Source organism: Saccostrea echinata, unplaced genomic scaffold, assembly GCF_033153115.1.
Source record: "Saccostrea echinata isolate AGI-Se365-2 ecotype Australia unplaced genomic scaffold, CSIRO_AGI_Sech_v1 ptg000009l, whole genome shotgun sequence".
In the NCBI taxonomy this organism is placed as follows: domain Eukaryota; kingdom Metazoa; phylum Mollusca; class Bivalvia; order Ostreida; family Ostreidae; genus Saccostrea; species Saccostrea echinata.
Genome location: NW_026889758.1, coordinates 18698226 through 18712010, shown reverse-complemented (window position 1 = coordinate 18712010; position 13785 = coordinate 18698226). Strand labels below are relative to the sequence as shown.

Genomic DNA, 13785 nt, shown 5'->3' with positions numbered 1-13785 from the left:
CGGTACATGTCGTTCTTCAAAGTAAGGGAAAAACGTGTTGGAAAATGAATCATTTTGAACATCCTTTAACGAAGATGTTGTTTTTTAAATTTAAAAAGTAGATTAATTATATTCAAAGCTAACTAAATGTCAAATTTTTTTTCAGCTTATAATTGGCTTATGATCACCTTTGCTATGATTGGAAAGTTTGGAATATCAGCAGGATTTGGGGAGATCTATATATATACTGGAGAAATGTTTCCGACTGTGGTCCGGAGTTTAAGTCTTGGTCTTTCTGGAGCTGGATCAAGACTTGGAAGCATTACATCTCCGTACATGTTTTTTCTGGTAATAATTTATAATCAAGAACTTTAGACAGGAATCATAATTTTGTATTTTTTATCAATCTCGATCAAAGTCATAAAAATTTAAAAAAAACTGGCTCTGTATTCATGTGTATAATTTCAGTCATGCAATTTTCACAGCATAAACTGCTTTATAAATTGATATTTGTATCAGGCGGATGGGACGTTTGGGAAGGTGTTACCTTTCCTGCTCTTTGGTTCTTTGACCTTCTGTGTTGGACTTCTTTCACTAAAACTCCCAGAGACCAGAATGATAAAACTCCTGCAGCAAGTAGAAGATGTCAGTGAAGAAGACATTAGGCGCCCTCCTCTGTTCGTATTACTAGTTTTACTAGTATTTTATAAAAAAAATTTTCACAGAAAAGAAGTCACAAAATTCTGTGCTCTGTGAACGTTTGAACATTTTATTATAACAAAACTCCTTCTTGTAGAAGCAAAGAAGCAAATGATACAGAAGAAGTAGAAAGATTTTTGGAAGATGGACTGTGAAACATATCATTTATGATATACAAAGTACAAGTACATGTAGTAGATTCGAATTCATGTCTTGTGATATATTATTTCTTGATTTTGTGGGGGTTTTTTTAATTTCAAAGAGTGACATATCAAGTTACAAATTTAATTTTTTTTGCTCACATTCTCTCACACATTCACACTTCCCCTTGATTTTGTATTTATTTTTTTTTAGATCTCTGTGAAGATTGAGGATGCATAATATTATTTTTTATAGCTCTAATTATCATAGACCAAAATACCATTATATAATAAATAAGTAATAATTCATATTACTTTGCGATGCCCTTGTTTACCTTTGTGATTGAATAATTGTATTTATTTTATTTTTTTATGTTAGGTTTAAGAAATATATAACAATAAACATATTTAAAGAAATAAACAAAGCTACCATCTGACTCAGAGTGTGAATAAAACAAATATTTCTAATTTAGTGTCCATAAAGTTGATACGATATCAGCTGTTATCCAAAACTGTCTGTAAAATAAGAATGAATACCATAATATTAATTATTAACAAAACTGTAAGTACATGTATCATGACAAAACATGAATATGAAACTAACTCTATAACATACTCTTAGATGGGGAAAGATTTTCAAGTAGTGTATAATACTTTCTAGCAAAAATAAATCTGCTTCCGAGATGGAAGTTATTTTTTTTATCTGTTGTTTAAATTGACATGAAATAGTTATGCCTACATGTAAGTTATTTAGGTCAACAGGCAAAATAGTTGAGTAAAATATGGCATCACACTGATTAGTATTCAATCTTCAAATAATTTCCATAAATTACATGTCACAATTAATGTCTCCCAAAGCATGTTTAATGAAAATGAAAAATAAAATCATATTTATTCCCCGGTAATCGAAGATTCGGGAGCATAAAATATATGGAGATAACGAACAGTATTCAAGCTCAAAAGTCCATTAAACATTACAAAATAGGTGCAGAGCAAACACGGACCTCCAAAACATCAGAGGTGGGATCAGGTGCCATGGAGGAGTGAGCATCCCCTGCCGACCTGTCACACCCGCCGTGTGCTCCTTGTCATGATCGGGAAATAACGGAAAAATCCGTCGACAAATCAGTGTGTAAATAATGGCCTAACAATTGGAATGCAAAACATCAGTCAGCATTTGACTCAATGATAAATTGTATTTGCTGACAAGGTCATTGTATCAACCATAGAACTTACGAAATGATGACTTTAAACGAGACTGCTGATATTCTTGTTGCACAGTACTCTTGAAGTTTCCCCTTCACTACTTTTAATATCATAGTGAGGAGTAAAGAAAGAGGCTTGGTTGAACATTTACTGGAACCCGCTATGTATCATATGTAGCAAATGGTTTTTGGTCTGTTTGTCCGCAAAAGTTTAACCTTGCCCATACATTTTGAATGGTGGGCTAGGGCTGTCATATTTCATTATGCATTCCTTGTGATGAGACCTTTCCTTTGTACCATTATTTTCAGACCTCATGACACTGACCATGGATTGTGATTTGCTTTTTGAAAAGCTTTAACCCTGGCCATATTTTCTGAATGATTGGTACTGGGGCTATTATATTTAACATGTGTATTCCTTGTGATAAAACCTTTATTTGGGTATATTAACACTTTTGAACCCTTGACCTTGGGGTTTGAAATACATTTGAAAAACTAACTTTGGCCTTCAACTGTCATACTTGGACATCAGTGTTTCACAAACACATTTTATTTTTTAGTTTGTTCATATAAAATTTTTGTTAGGCATTCTTTTTATGTGTATAAAAAGAAGTCATTCCTTTCTTTCAACAATGAAATTAATAAAATACCAGGAATTTTTAAAACTGGTTTCAATTACATTCAACGAGACGTAAATTTTTTACCTGAACATGCCTCAAGATTACAAGATGCATATTGGTAATTAAGACCGTCACAAAATGGTGTGTTCTGGCCTCTGCATTCTCTGAACCTGTACTTGCTACCAGCTCCACAAGGCTTGGAGCACACAGTATATGGTCCCCAAGAACCCCAACCTATAAAATGGTTTATCATTTTTGTGGTTTGTGTGTGTACCAAACAATGTTTATTTTAAAGTTGATACATCAGATATAACTATTTTATAAAAGTACTTTATTATAAGCTGCGCTCCTACCTTGACTTGTTATTAAAGTATCTAAAAATCTTATCTCATGGAACCATCTTTTATTATAAGGTGCTTGGTGTTGAAAGAGCTATGATATAATTAGTTTTGAATCATTTGAACATACCCCTTACTATTACTCCCTAAAGCATCAAAAACTCTATCTACTCTTTAATAATAACGAATTTTTTTTGCCTGGACAAGGTGAGATGTTGCATGCTTCAGACATCGTTGAATTTCCAGTACAATCTTGACCACCGTTAGATGGCACAGGGCTATTACACGTCCGATTTCTTTGTTTGTTTCCCCCGCCACAGGACACACTACAAGTGCTGTAACTAGACCACATACTCCAAGCACCATCAACTTAAATAAACGTATGTAATTTGGTACCATGGTGTCGTTTTCTCAGTGACAATGATTTATAAAAAAGTTATTTAAATGTGTTCTTTTATAATTTATTGTAGAAAATCTGTAGAGAATAAAAAATATTATGAAGTAAATTCAGTACTAGGACACGGTTTATTAAAACACAGGATCCCTTCCTCATTTAGTCCCACACAGTCCCCACCACCCCCACTCGGCGGTGGGTTGGTACAGTTCCTCCTTCTTAATTTCCAACCAGTACCACACGTGACATCACAAAGTGAGTAGCTTCCCCATCCTGACCAATTTCCGTCAACTTTAAATACAAAGAATTCAATCAATTCTAGTTAAGAGTGAGTGTTATGATTACTTTTTTCATGTATTTTTATAAGATCAGCATTGTATTATTTGCTTGCATTTCATTTCAGAAAGTTAACTGTATAATGAACTAGTTTGAAGTTAGATGTTAATAAATCTCTGTTCAATCAATTGAAAGAAAACGAAATGGTAACAATCATATTACAATAGTAAAAAAATCTAAAAATATGTTTCGAAATTTAAAACATTCTTATAGATTAAAAACAGGAACACTTGCCTGCACAATGTTTTTCGTGACATATTTCAGCCTGCTCGTCATGTCCAGAACATGTGTTCCCACCATTAGTTGGTACTGGATTGGTACATGTTCTTGTTTTTGTCTTGATTCCAGTACCGCACGTTACACTACAGGCCCCAAAGCTAGTCCATGCCGTCCAACTACCATCAACTTAAAAAAAAAAGAATTAAGAAAGGGATCATTTCAAAGATAGAATACGACCGAATCATTAAATTTTTTTCTAACAAATTATAGGAATGTTGACCAAGACAAATATTTACCAGGATCAGGGCACTTTTGCGTATTGCAGGAGGATGACTGAATGGAATCTCCGATACAAAAAGATCCATTTACTGCGGAACAATTCCGATATCTTATTTGAAGTCCACCACCACAGGAAGTGGTGCAAGTTGTATATGCACCCCAATTATTCCATATTCCTTGATAGCAAAATAAATGTAGCAAAAACATTTATAATTTATTCAGAAATTGCTTTCATGTACGTACTTGTAGTTAATTATTTTATTGTCCTGATTTTCTTTGCAGATAACATATGCTTCATGAATTCATTATTGATAGCAAATTTCAAAACTTTTTAAGAAACAACTTAAATCAAGTTCAAAAAACCATCACCACCTGGCCACATCTTTATTTCTTGTACATACCTGGGCTTACCTTTATTTCCGTACTCAACACCTTATTTCTGAACACAACTTGATACACCTTCATTGATGTACATACCTGGACAAACCTTTATTTCTGTACACAAAACCCTTATTTTCTGTAAACACCTTGGCACAGCACTATTTCTGTACACACAAGGACACACCCTTATTTCTGTACACACCTGGGCACACCTTCATTTCTGTACACGCCTGTACATCTGTGGAGTATCCCTGGCATGTAGCTCCACGTGTACCTACGCAGCTTCGGTGTCTCGTGTGATTACCCTCTCCACATGTAACGCTGCAGGGTGACCAGAAACCCCAAGGAGTCCAGTCAGCAGTTACTGTAACAAGGGTCAATCATGTATGAAAGAGATGAAGGATGTTTGGACAAGTTAATTCATTGTTAAGAACTGCAAGATATGAAGCTGCAGACTTTCTCAAAATGATTTACATCTCACTTGGAACGCATTCGCAGTGCATAGTTGCATTGCTGTTTGAAGAAATGTTACATTTTTGGTGTAATCCACTTGAGCATGATAGTACCTCTGTGAAGGAAAACAAACAAGAATTTCTGGAGTTAGACATTTTAAAAACTTTCTCAGGTACTATTAACAAAGATCACTATATTACAATTTGTACATTTCAGACCCTATTCAAATACAGACAAATAATGTATGATAATCTTAAAGATACAGAAGCTGTAGAGGCATCCTCTCTTTTATAGCAGTGGATTTAAAATTAATTAATTTTTAAAGAATCATGTAAAAAAGAATGGTGATTTTACTAGGATACTTTGGTTTTTATATAGTTAAAAACAATTCCATAAGAGAACTTGAAGTTGACCACACTTTCGAGAATAACCTTTTAAATCAACTTTCTTTTTCAGAGATTCATTTTACAATAGTGCGCATTGGAAGTGGTAAAATTTTCCGCTGGAATGAAACGTTTTGAGCTTTCTTTTGAACATTGGTTGTTACATATAATGGCATGCTCATTTCAACGGTTTATTGTGTGGGCGGGGAAACGCCAGTCTGCACTGAGAGATAGAGAGTGCCCTCGATTGTCGTACAGTTTTTCACATGCTTCATTACAATAGCCAATAAAATTGACTGTCTAAAAATAAACACCGGGTAACACGCGTTCGATTGATGCACGTGTTGTGGTAACTTGTAGGGGCGTAACAAATGCATGTAATTACCGGTATGTACATTTTCATTGCAATACGTGAGTTTTACAGAAACGGGGAGTCTCATACTCTCCTTCTCCCCCAAACCTCAAAAAATCCCTCGTGTTGCTAGTCTCAGAGAATGGGATATTTTTAGACATTGCGACGAACATTGGTTACTTAATTCTAAAGAAATGGGCGTGTCATTATGTAACAATTGTCGTTCGTTAAGACCCAAACGTTCCATTCAAACGAAAATTATTCCACGTCATTGCGCATGATTCAATTGTACGTATTTTCATAAGTTTATTTCAATGAGAATGATTGTTTGAACTTTGAAAATGTCAACAAAGCACAACATTTGACTATTTCAAATTCCCCATTGCCATTTTACCAATTTCACTCCAGGATATTCATGAATATTTCAGACGTACCATCAAAGTAAATTTTATTTAAGATAAAGTCCTTGCAGTGTTACTGATATTTTGTTCATTAATTTCATGAATTGTGTCAATACATGTCTAACGCGAACACAGATCGACACCCTATCATTCTCTGTAGATACTTGTCCCTCAAAATCTGGTAAAGATCGGTCTTTTGATAACTTAAATCTGTTGATAATGAAGGTCTATTTTCGTGTTATTTCACTTAATTTTTTCCTTCAAATCTCAGAACTATTTGCATCACAATGGTTGATTACGTTATATAGTAGTTAAATACTTATACTCTCGGCAGTAATCTTTACGGAAGCCCGTTGGGGCCAGTTCAGAAAAAAGAAATATTTTTTATTGCGTTTTAACGCAATAAAAAATATTTCTTTCTTTGAACTGGCCTCAACGGGCTTCCGTACTTTCTTACTTTATTATAGAAATTTGCACTCAACCTTTACCAATATTAAGACCCGAAGAAAAAAAATCATGTTTACAGCACCAAAGTACTGAAGACGATGTCTCACAATAAGTCATACACATACAACATAGGGAACACACTGAGTAGAAAAATGTACATACTTGTTCCTCTAACGTCCAAAACAAACGTATAAAACAAGAGAATTATTGCTGTATTCATAATAAAATGTAATGACCTCCAGAACAGGTCGCTTATCTCATGAGAGCATGACCAAACAAAACAAGTATACACTGACAACGTCAAGTTGTATTATACACTGAATATAAGAAAATGTCAAAATATATTACAGTGATACAGAACATAATCTGTTGTGTGTCAGCAATTTATATTTAAGGATTTTTTAAATGTTTTGTGAGTGTTATTGGTGTGTAACTGAATCATACAGACGTGAGGTAATAGTATATTTCTTGAAAAATATATTACTATGTCCAAGTCTTTGATCTACACACCAATAACATTCACAAACAAACAAACAAAAAAAAAATCCAAACAAATAAATAAATAAAAAATATATAAATAAAAAAAAAAATCATAATTATTTATATCATGAATTTATATACACTTTACAATTATTTGTAGGGTAGGAGTGCTGTTGTATTACAGAAAATTCAAAGTGGCTCTGTTCTGTAAAAAAAAAATATTAAATTTTTGCAGTCTTTTAAATTCAGAAAAGATGACGTCTTCCTGTGATTGGTGTAATGTATAAGGGCGTTGCTTGTTGATTGCGCACTCCTTAGATAAATATCATAATCTTTAGTGCATTTGTTCCGTGTTAATATCAGTGTCGCTATTTGTCCGAATTGAACCCAAGAAGGTGTCTCCATTCTTCAGTGACTCACAATTGTAAATCTTTCCTTGTTTGATATTGATGTGTTTTCCCTCTACTTTTTAATTTTTTTTTTCAAACTAGATTTTAAAACATTAGAAAGTACCCTTTATGGTAAAGGTTATATAATACTTCTCCATTGGTAGATGTAAAATAAACATATAAATTCTTTTAGGTTATGAAATTCTGATTTTCAACACGAATAGAGGCCATATAAACGTGAAAAATTAAAAATTTAGAATTTTAAAAATTGCTTCATTAAAAAAAATGTTTTCCAATTTCATAAATACTTTTCGTAAATATTTTTTCCTTTAAAATCATTGAAGCTCTATTTTAAGTTTTTTCCTGGCTCTGGATTTCAAAGAGAGTGATTGATAGTTTTCCAAATGAAATTTAATTCACAAATGTCAGCTACGAGGTGCGGACTCAGAGGAGGGGGTGTACCCCCTCCCGGACTAAACTTATCAAAAAAAAAAAAAAAAAAAATAGAGGAGATAGAAATAAGTTTTTGTAAAGTATTTTGAGTTTCAATTGTTAAAGAAAGTCTTTTGAAAATTCTTTCAAATTTGGAATAAATCTCTGAAAATTGAGAAAAAACAAAATTTTCTCAAGTTTTTAACTTCATGTAGCCTCTTTACATGCTAAGAAATCAGAATCAATGCGTTGTTCTTGAACATCATTAAAAAAGTTAAGATTTGTTTATCTCAACTACATATGTCTTGACTTCATAATCCAGAATGCACAAATAAAAAAGTGTACAAACGAGGTGATGAGTTCTTCCTTATTCTCAATAAGGTGAAAGAATATAATGATGATCGACCTTGTTCGAAGCAGATCAGTAGACGGACCTAGATTTTGTAATATTATGCTGAAAATGTCTGAAGCTGGTTCACTACCTTGACATAAAGAGGTTTTATAGCCTTGCTCCTGGAATGGGTCTGTTTTCATAGGTGTATATCAAAATTAAAATATTCTGTCGTAATTTATTTTGCCTTTTTGTAAACGAATAAACAATTATATTTGTACTTGCATGCATATTGGTATATGAATTGATGATATATTTTGGTTTGTAAATATAGCAATGAGGCTATTTTTTATATGTAAGCACCCCCCGGTACTCAAACTAAACTAAGATGACCCGACAGGGTCTACTTTGAACAAAAATTAAATCAATATATTTCAAAAGAGCATAGTTGACTGAAATCATTGGAATCATCTTTTTAATCAAAATCTGGAGTGCACTTAGTGCAATTGCTGCATCTTTGACAAAACGACCCCTGTTACTAAGTTTTGATAGACCACTTTACTTTTATCTAATTTTACTAGTGTTATTTGAATGTACCTCATGATCAAAGAAAGGAGTCCTCGTGAAAGAAAAATGTTAGTATTGGGCAAGTGTTGGAGATCCTATAAATACAGAAGTCTGTTCACATTGCTTCATTTCAATACTTCTGCCAACATTGATATTAGAAGCAATTATGCATCTGATTTTCGTCACTTTCATTTTGTACAATTTTGTTTTGGTAGCATCTCGTAAGTATTTTTGCTTCACTCTTTCTTTCAAGTTATACAGCCGTACAACAGAATTATGTATACAAACATATGAAAGGAAACGTTTTATTTCTTTTTTACTGTAGTAAATTTTATTGTAAACTGAAATGTCTTTTTTCTTTAATTTTCAATTCATCAGGATGTAAAAGCTTAAGATGCAATCTTTCATCTGAATGGCATACAAGCACATCTGTGACATTTCTACAGGTTTTAACATTTTAGTTCTCTTGTTTTATACGTGTAGCTATAGAAACTAAATCTTTTCCATACTGGAATGACAGTTTAGTTCAAAAAGGGGCAAGATTTTCTTACGGAATGGTAAAAATAAATAATGGGAAAGATTTCAAATGAGATAAAGTCACTTTTTGGGAAATATACGAATTGCAAAGTAAAATGATCATTATAGGGACTTTGAAGTTTCTTTATGTAATGTTAGTTTGATTTGAGTAATATTTTTGAAAGGGAGTTCTACAAAGACATTAAAGGTTTTTCAAAGGAACGAACGGGTTGAAATTTTCCTCCAATAAATAGCAAACCAGTATTTGTGATTAGTAAAATTATCAAGTACTGTAGATTTAAGTTTCCTCAAGTTAGAAGATTCAATGGCTGGATAAGGTTTTAAAGGAGATTCGAATATCAGTAGTAAGAATTGAGTGACTCTGATTAGTGTTTCCGTCCATTATACTTAATTTACTTGTAATTTTTATACTAACAAGGCAGTGGTAGCTGGTCTCAATGGTCATCGTTCGGTAGATGCACAAGTGTTTGTGGGAAAGGCTCTCGTTTAAGAACAAGAACCTGCAGCGATCCAGAACCAACAGATGGTGGTTCCTTCTGCCCAGGTCCTGCTAGTGAACAAATTGAATGCTTTGAAAAGCCTTGTAGAGGTAAGCAGATGCTGAATTATTTAAAATATTTTTGAAGATATCCTAATACCAATATATCAAACTGAAAAGTCCATTGAAACAATACATATTTGGAGCAGAGGAAACGCGGACCTCTAAAAACATCAGGGATGGGATCAGGTGCTATGGCGGAGTAAGCATCCCTTGTAGACCGATCACATCAGCCATATGCTCCTTGTCATGATCGGGAAAACGGAAAAATCCGTAAACAATTCAGTGTGAAAATAATGACCTATTATTTTATATGAAAAACGTCAATCAACATTCGACTTAATGATAGATTGTGTTTGCTGTCAAAGTCATTGTATCCACCAATTTGCGAAATGTTGACTTTAAACAAGACTGTTGATATTCTTTTTTCATTAATATTTGGCAAATTGTTCGTACGCAGAGCATGCTCTTGCGTATCAAATAAACCTGGAGACATAAACTCCATATGCAGGTGACAATGGTATATTGCTTCATATATATTGCTAAATAAGGGAAGTTGAAAATAGAAAAGTTGAGGTCATCACGTTTATCATAAATTTTTACCTCATATTGTCATTTTTCTAAAGGTCTAATTGTAAGTTTAAAAGAAAAGCTAAGTGATTCAAAAATGATACTGGAAATCTATAGTTCCACTTTAAAAAACAAGCATTCTGAGAGTATTGCATTAGCAATACTAGTCCCCTACCGGCAAGTGTAATCTGGTTCCCGTTAAGAATTGAAAAAACCATAATTCCGTCAAAAATTAATGAAGCGGGACGAAATGCAAACTTGATCTATAACTAATCAAGGTAAAGCCACATACCAAAAATCAGCTCATTATCTACAAGCGTTCAGAAGAAAATTGCAGAAAACCCGTAAAAATTGAAAAGGCCGTAATTCCGTCAAAATTTAATGAAGCGGAACGAAATGCAAACTTGATCTGTAACTCATCAAGATACACTCACATACCAAAAATCAGCTCAATATCTGCAAGCGTTTAGGAAAAAGTGCGGAAAACCAAGTGGGACAGACTAACAGACAGACAGACGAACAGACGGACGGACAGACTCAGAGGAAACCTATAGTCCCCTCCGGTTTCACCGGTAGGGGACTAATAATTCACATAGATTTTAGAAATGTAAGAACAGGCTGGAGAGAGGCAAAATTAGTCCAGATAACCTATTTACAACGGCACACAAGATTCAAAGAGAGGAGAGATATTTTTCATGCTAATTCGCGGTCCGAATGTTCCAAGTCAGTTAAGTCAAGAGTAACTTTGCCCGCGTGTGGTAGAAATTGAACTCCAATGGCGGATAAAGCTGCTCGTCAACTGAGGATCTTTGTCCAATTTAGAATATTATGTTTTGAAATCGACTGTTCATAAAATTTAAAGCCATATATTAACGAGATGAGTTTCAATCAGTATTTACACTGGGGTATCTCTTCAAGAAAGTGTATTGAAACAGAAGGAGCTCACATAGAGAAGCAATGTCGTTTCAAACATCATAAAAAACGGCGACAGCGCCTGGTGATCATGTAATGTCCATTTTGTTTGACGATTAATAGGTTCATTATCAACTAATCAAGCTAAAAATTTCCACTTCTCGGGATTTTGTTGTTTTATATTCCTTATAAAGTTTGTAAGCACAGCCTATAAAGTATTAATTTTATCGCATCAGTCCTTGAACTTTTTGATTACCCCATAGTACATTACGTGTATTAAGGCCCTGAATCTAAAAAAAAGTTCTAGGGTAAAATTTCATAATAAATCAAAGTATTTAAGTATTCTCTATAGCTAACTATAGTAAACTACATGCATAATTAACTATAGTAAATTTTGTTGGGGTTTATTAATGATATATTAATGCCATTTCATATATACTACAATTTTCTTGCAATAGACGAGACACCTGAATGGACAACTTGGTCAGAGTTTAGTCAGTGCTCTAGTACCTGTGGACAAGGAACTCAGTCAAGAACTCGTCAAATTAACTGTACAGGAATAGTTACTAAAACCAATAAATGTCTAGATAAACAGATTGAAAGTCAAGACTGCAACATCATTCCGTGTGATAAAATTCAAGGTAAGGCTGAATAGCAGAAACATTACCAGTTTTTATTAAAATCTGTAGCTTGCAATTGCAAATGCTAGGAAACTAAATTCGGTATATTTAATTACTTATTTCAGTCGATGGCGGTTGGAGTAGCTGGAAAGAAATGCTGGGGTGCTCGAAATCTTGCGGTGGAGGAATTCGGATTAGATACAGGACCTGTAGTAACCCTATTCCTGCAAATGGTGGGCAGTTTTGTCTCGGCGCTTCAGTGGAAACGACCACGTGTAACGGACACCCATGTCCAGGTATCTAATATGCTCTCTAATGATAATTGAATTTTTTTTGTACAGAATTTGAATTGAACGGTAATTTTTGGATATGACAGGGGCAGATCTAAAAATTTTACTTGAGGAATACGCATAATGAATGGATGATTTTTGCAACACAAAAATTGGACGATCTACTTTATCAAGTTATGGAAGTGTCAGAGTAATTTTCTACGTTGCTTGTCTTTAAGATTTTCAAATATGTTCGGGAATCTGCGGACATCCATATTGTCCTAACTTTCCACTAGGGTCTGCTATTTGTTTTTTTTTTTATTTACACATAATTTCATTCACATAAAGTGAATGGGATTAGGCAGCAGCATAGCCTATTTTAGCCCTCTCCCTACAGCAAGGTCAAGGTAAATACACTGCATAACATTAATTAAACAAACATTTTTAAAAAAATGCGAGGAAAAAGAACGGGAAAAAATACAATGAAGTACCGGTTTGGAAAAATTGACAAAAGTTATATATACATTTACATGACAGTGTTCAAGTAAAACGTTTTGTTGCTGCTATATATGCATGTACTGTTATTGGTTTTGTGTCAATGATCACAACACTTTTAACTTCTAAGATAGCCTGCTTGGACAGGGAAAATATTGTTGCCATCTAGGACTCCATCATCATGTTTGTTCCCTAAGTTTTCTATCGTTTCGAGTGTTAAAATCTTGGGTTAATTTGTATTTCAAGCCACCCCCATATGTTTAATGTAATTATTTTATTGGTCTTATTCATGACCATCCCAAGATGTGATCTTGGTCGTGTTAAGCTAATCATGGTTGTTCCAAGTTGACTTAATAAGGAATCATTTATAATCTCCTTTGTATCAATATATTTTTGATGTTTTTAGCTAAAACTACACAACGTTCCTTTGTAACATTGCCGCGCAATTTGTGGGTCACTTTGAAAAGGGTAATTTATTTCTTCTATATGATACAACTCAATATGAATTTCTGATTGAAGAAAAAGAAGAAAATGGGCAAATTGCTAAGATAATAATAAGGTAATAATAGAAATAATAATTTATTTTTTTTTCTTACAGCAACATTCTACAAGTATAAGTTAGCATCTTGACTAGATAAAAAAGAAGTGGAGCTCAACAGAATACAAATTTCTGCAAAAGGGGATTCTGTGCTTTACTACACCGGCAGAAAATCAATTTTCTTTTAACTCCCCCTACCCTTTTTAAAAAACATACTCTTCGGAAATGTCTTTCTTTTTTAAAATACTAATTTATTGTCGTTGTCCATCTGTTGTGCAATACATTTTTTATATATTTCTTGTCACGAATACATTTGTGGATGTGTATATGGTTATAGTTTTATTTTATAAAGGTGTATAATGGTGTATGTCTGCTCTTTTAATAGAACGAATCATTTTAAGATACCAAAGTCAATATGGCAGGGATTTTATGATTTAGATACGACGTATTTTAAACTGGTTAAGTACATGTTTTGACTACC

The 13785-nt window shown here is 33.4% G+C and overlaps 2 protein-coding genes across 2 annotated transcripts in view; one reads left to right on the top strand and one right to left on the bottom strand.

Annotated features, from left to right (window-relative positions):
• LOC133181957 (organic cation transporter protein-like) overlaps positions 1 to 1094 on the top strand; it is a 34481-nt gene extending 33387 nt beyond the window's left edge. Inside the window, exons 8-10 of the mRNA XM_061316619.1 lie at positions 146 to 327; positions 499 to 656; positions 776 to 1094. Coding sequence (XP_061172603.1) covers positions 146 to 327; positions 499 to 656; positions 776 to 833 — 398 coding nt within the window. The 3' untranslated portion in view covers positions 834 to 1094. The remainder of the gene's footprint in view (positions 1 to 145; positions 328 to 498; positions 657 to 775) is intronic.
• A 226-nt stretch (positions 1095 to 1320) lies between these two features.
• The window catches only part of LOC133182494 (SCO-spondin-like), a 28689-nt gene continuing 16224 nt past the window's right edge, over positions 1321 to 13785 (bottom strand). Inside the window, exons 14-17 of the mRNA XM_061317339.1 lie at positions 3946 to 4116; positions 3496 to 3666; positions 3231 to 3350; positions 1321 to 1334 (exon numbers count right to left, since the gene is read on the bottom strand). Coding sequence (XP_061173323.1) covers positions 1321 to 1334; positions 3231 to 3350; positions 3496 to 3666; positions 3946 to 4116 — 476 coding nt within the window. The remainder of the gene's footprint in view (positions 1335 to 3230; positions 3351 to 3495; positions 3667 to 3945; positions 4117 to 13785) is intronic.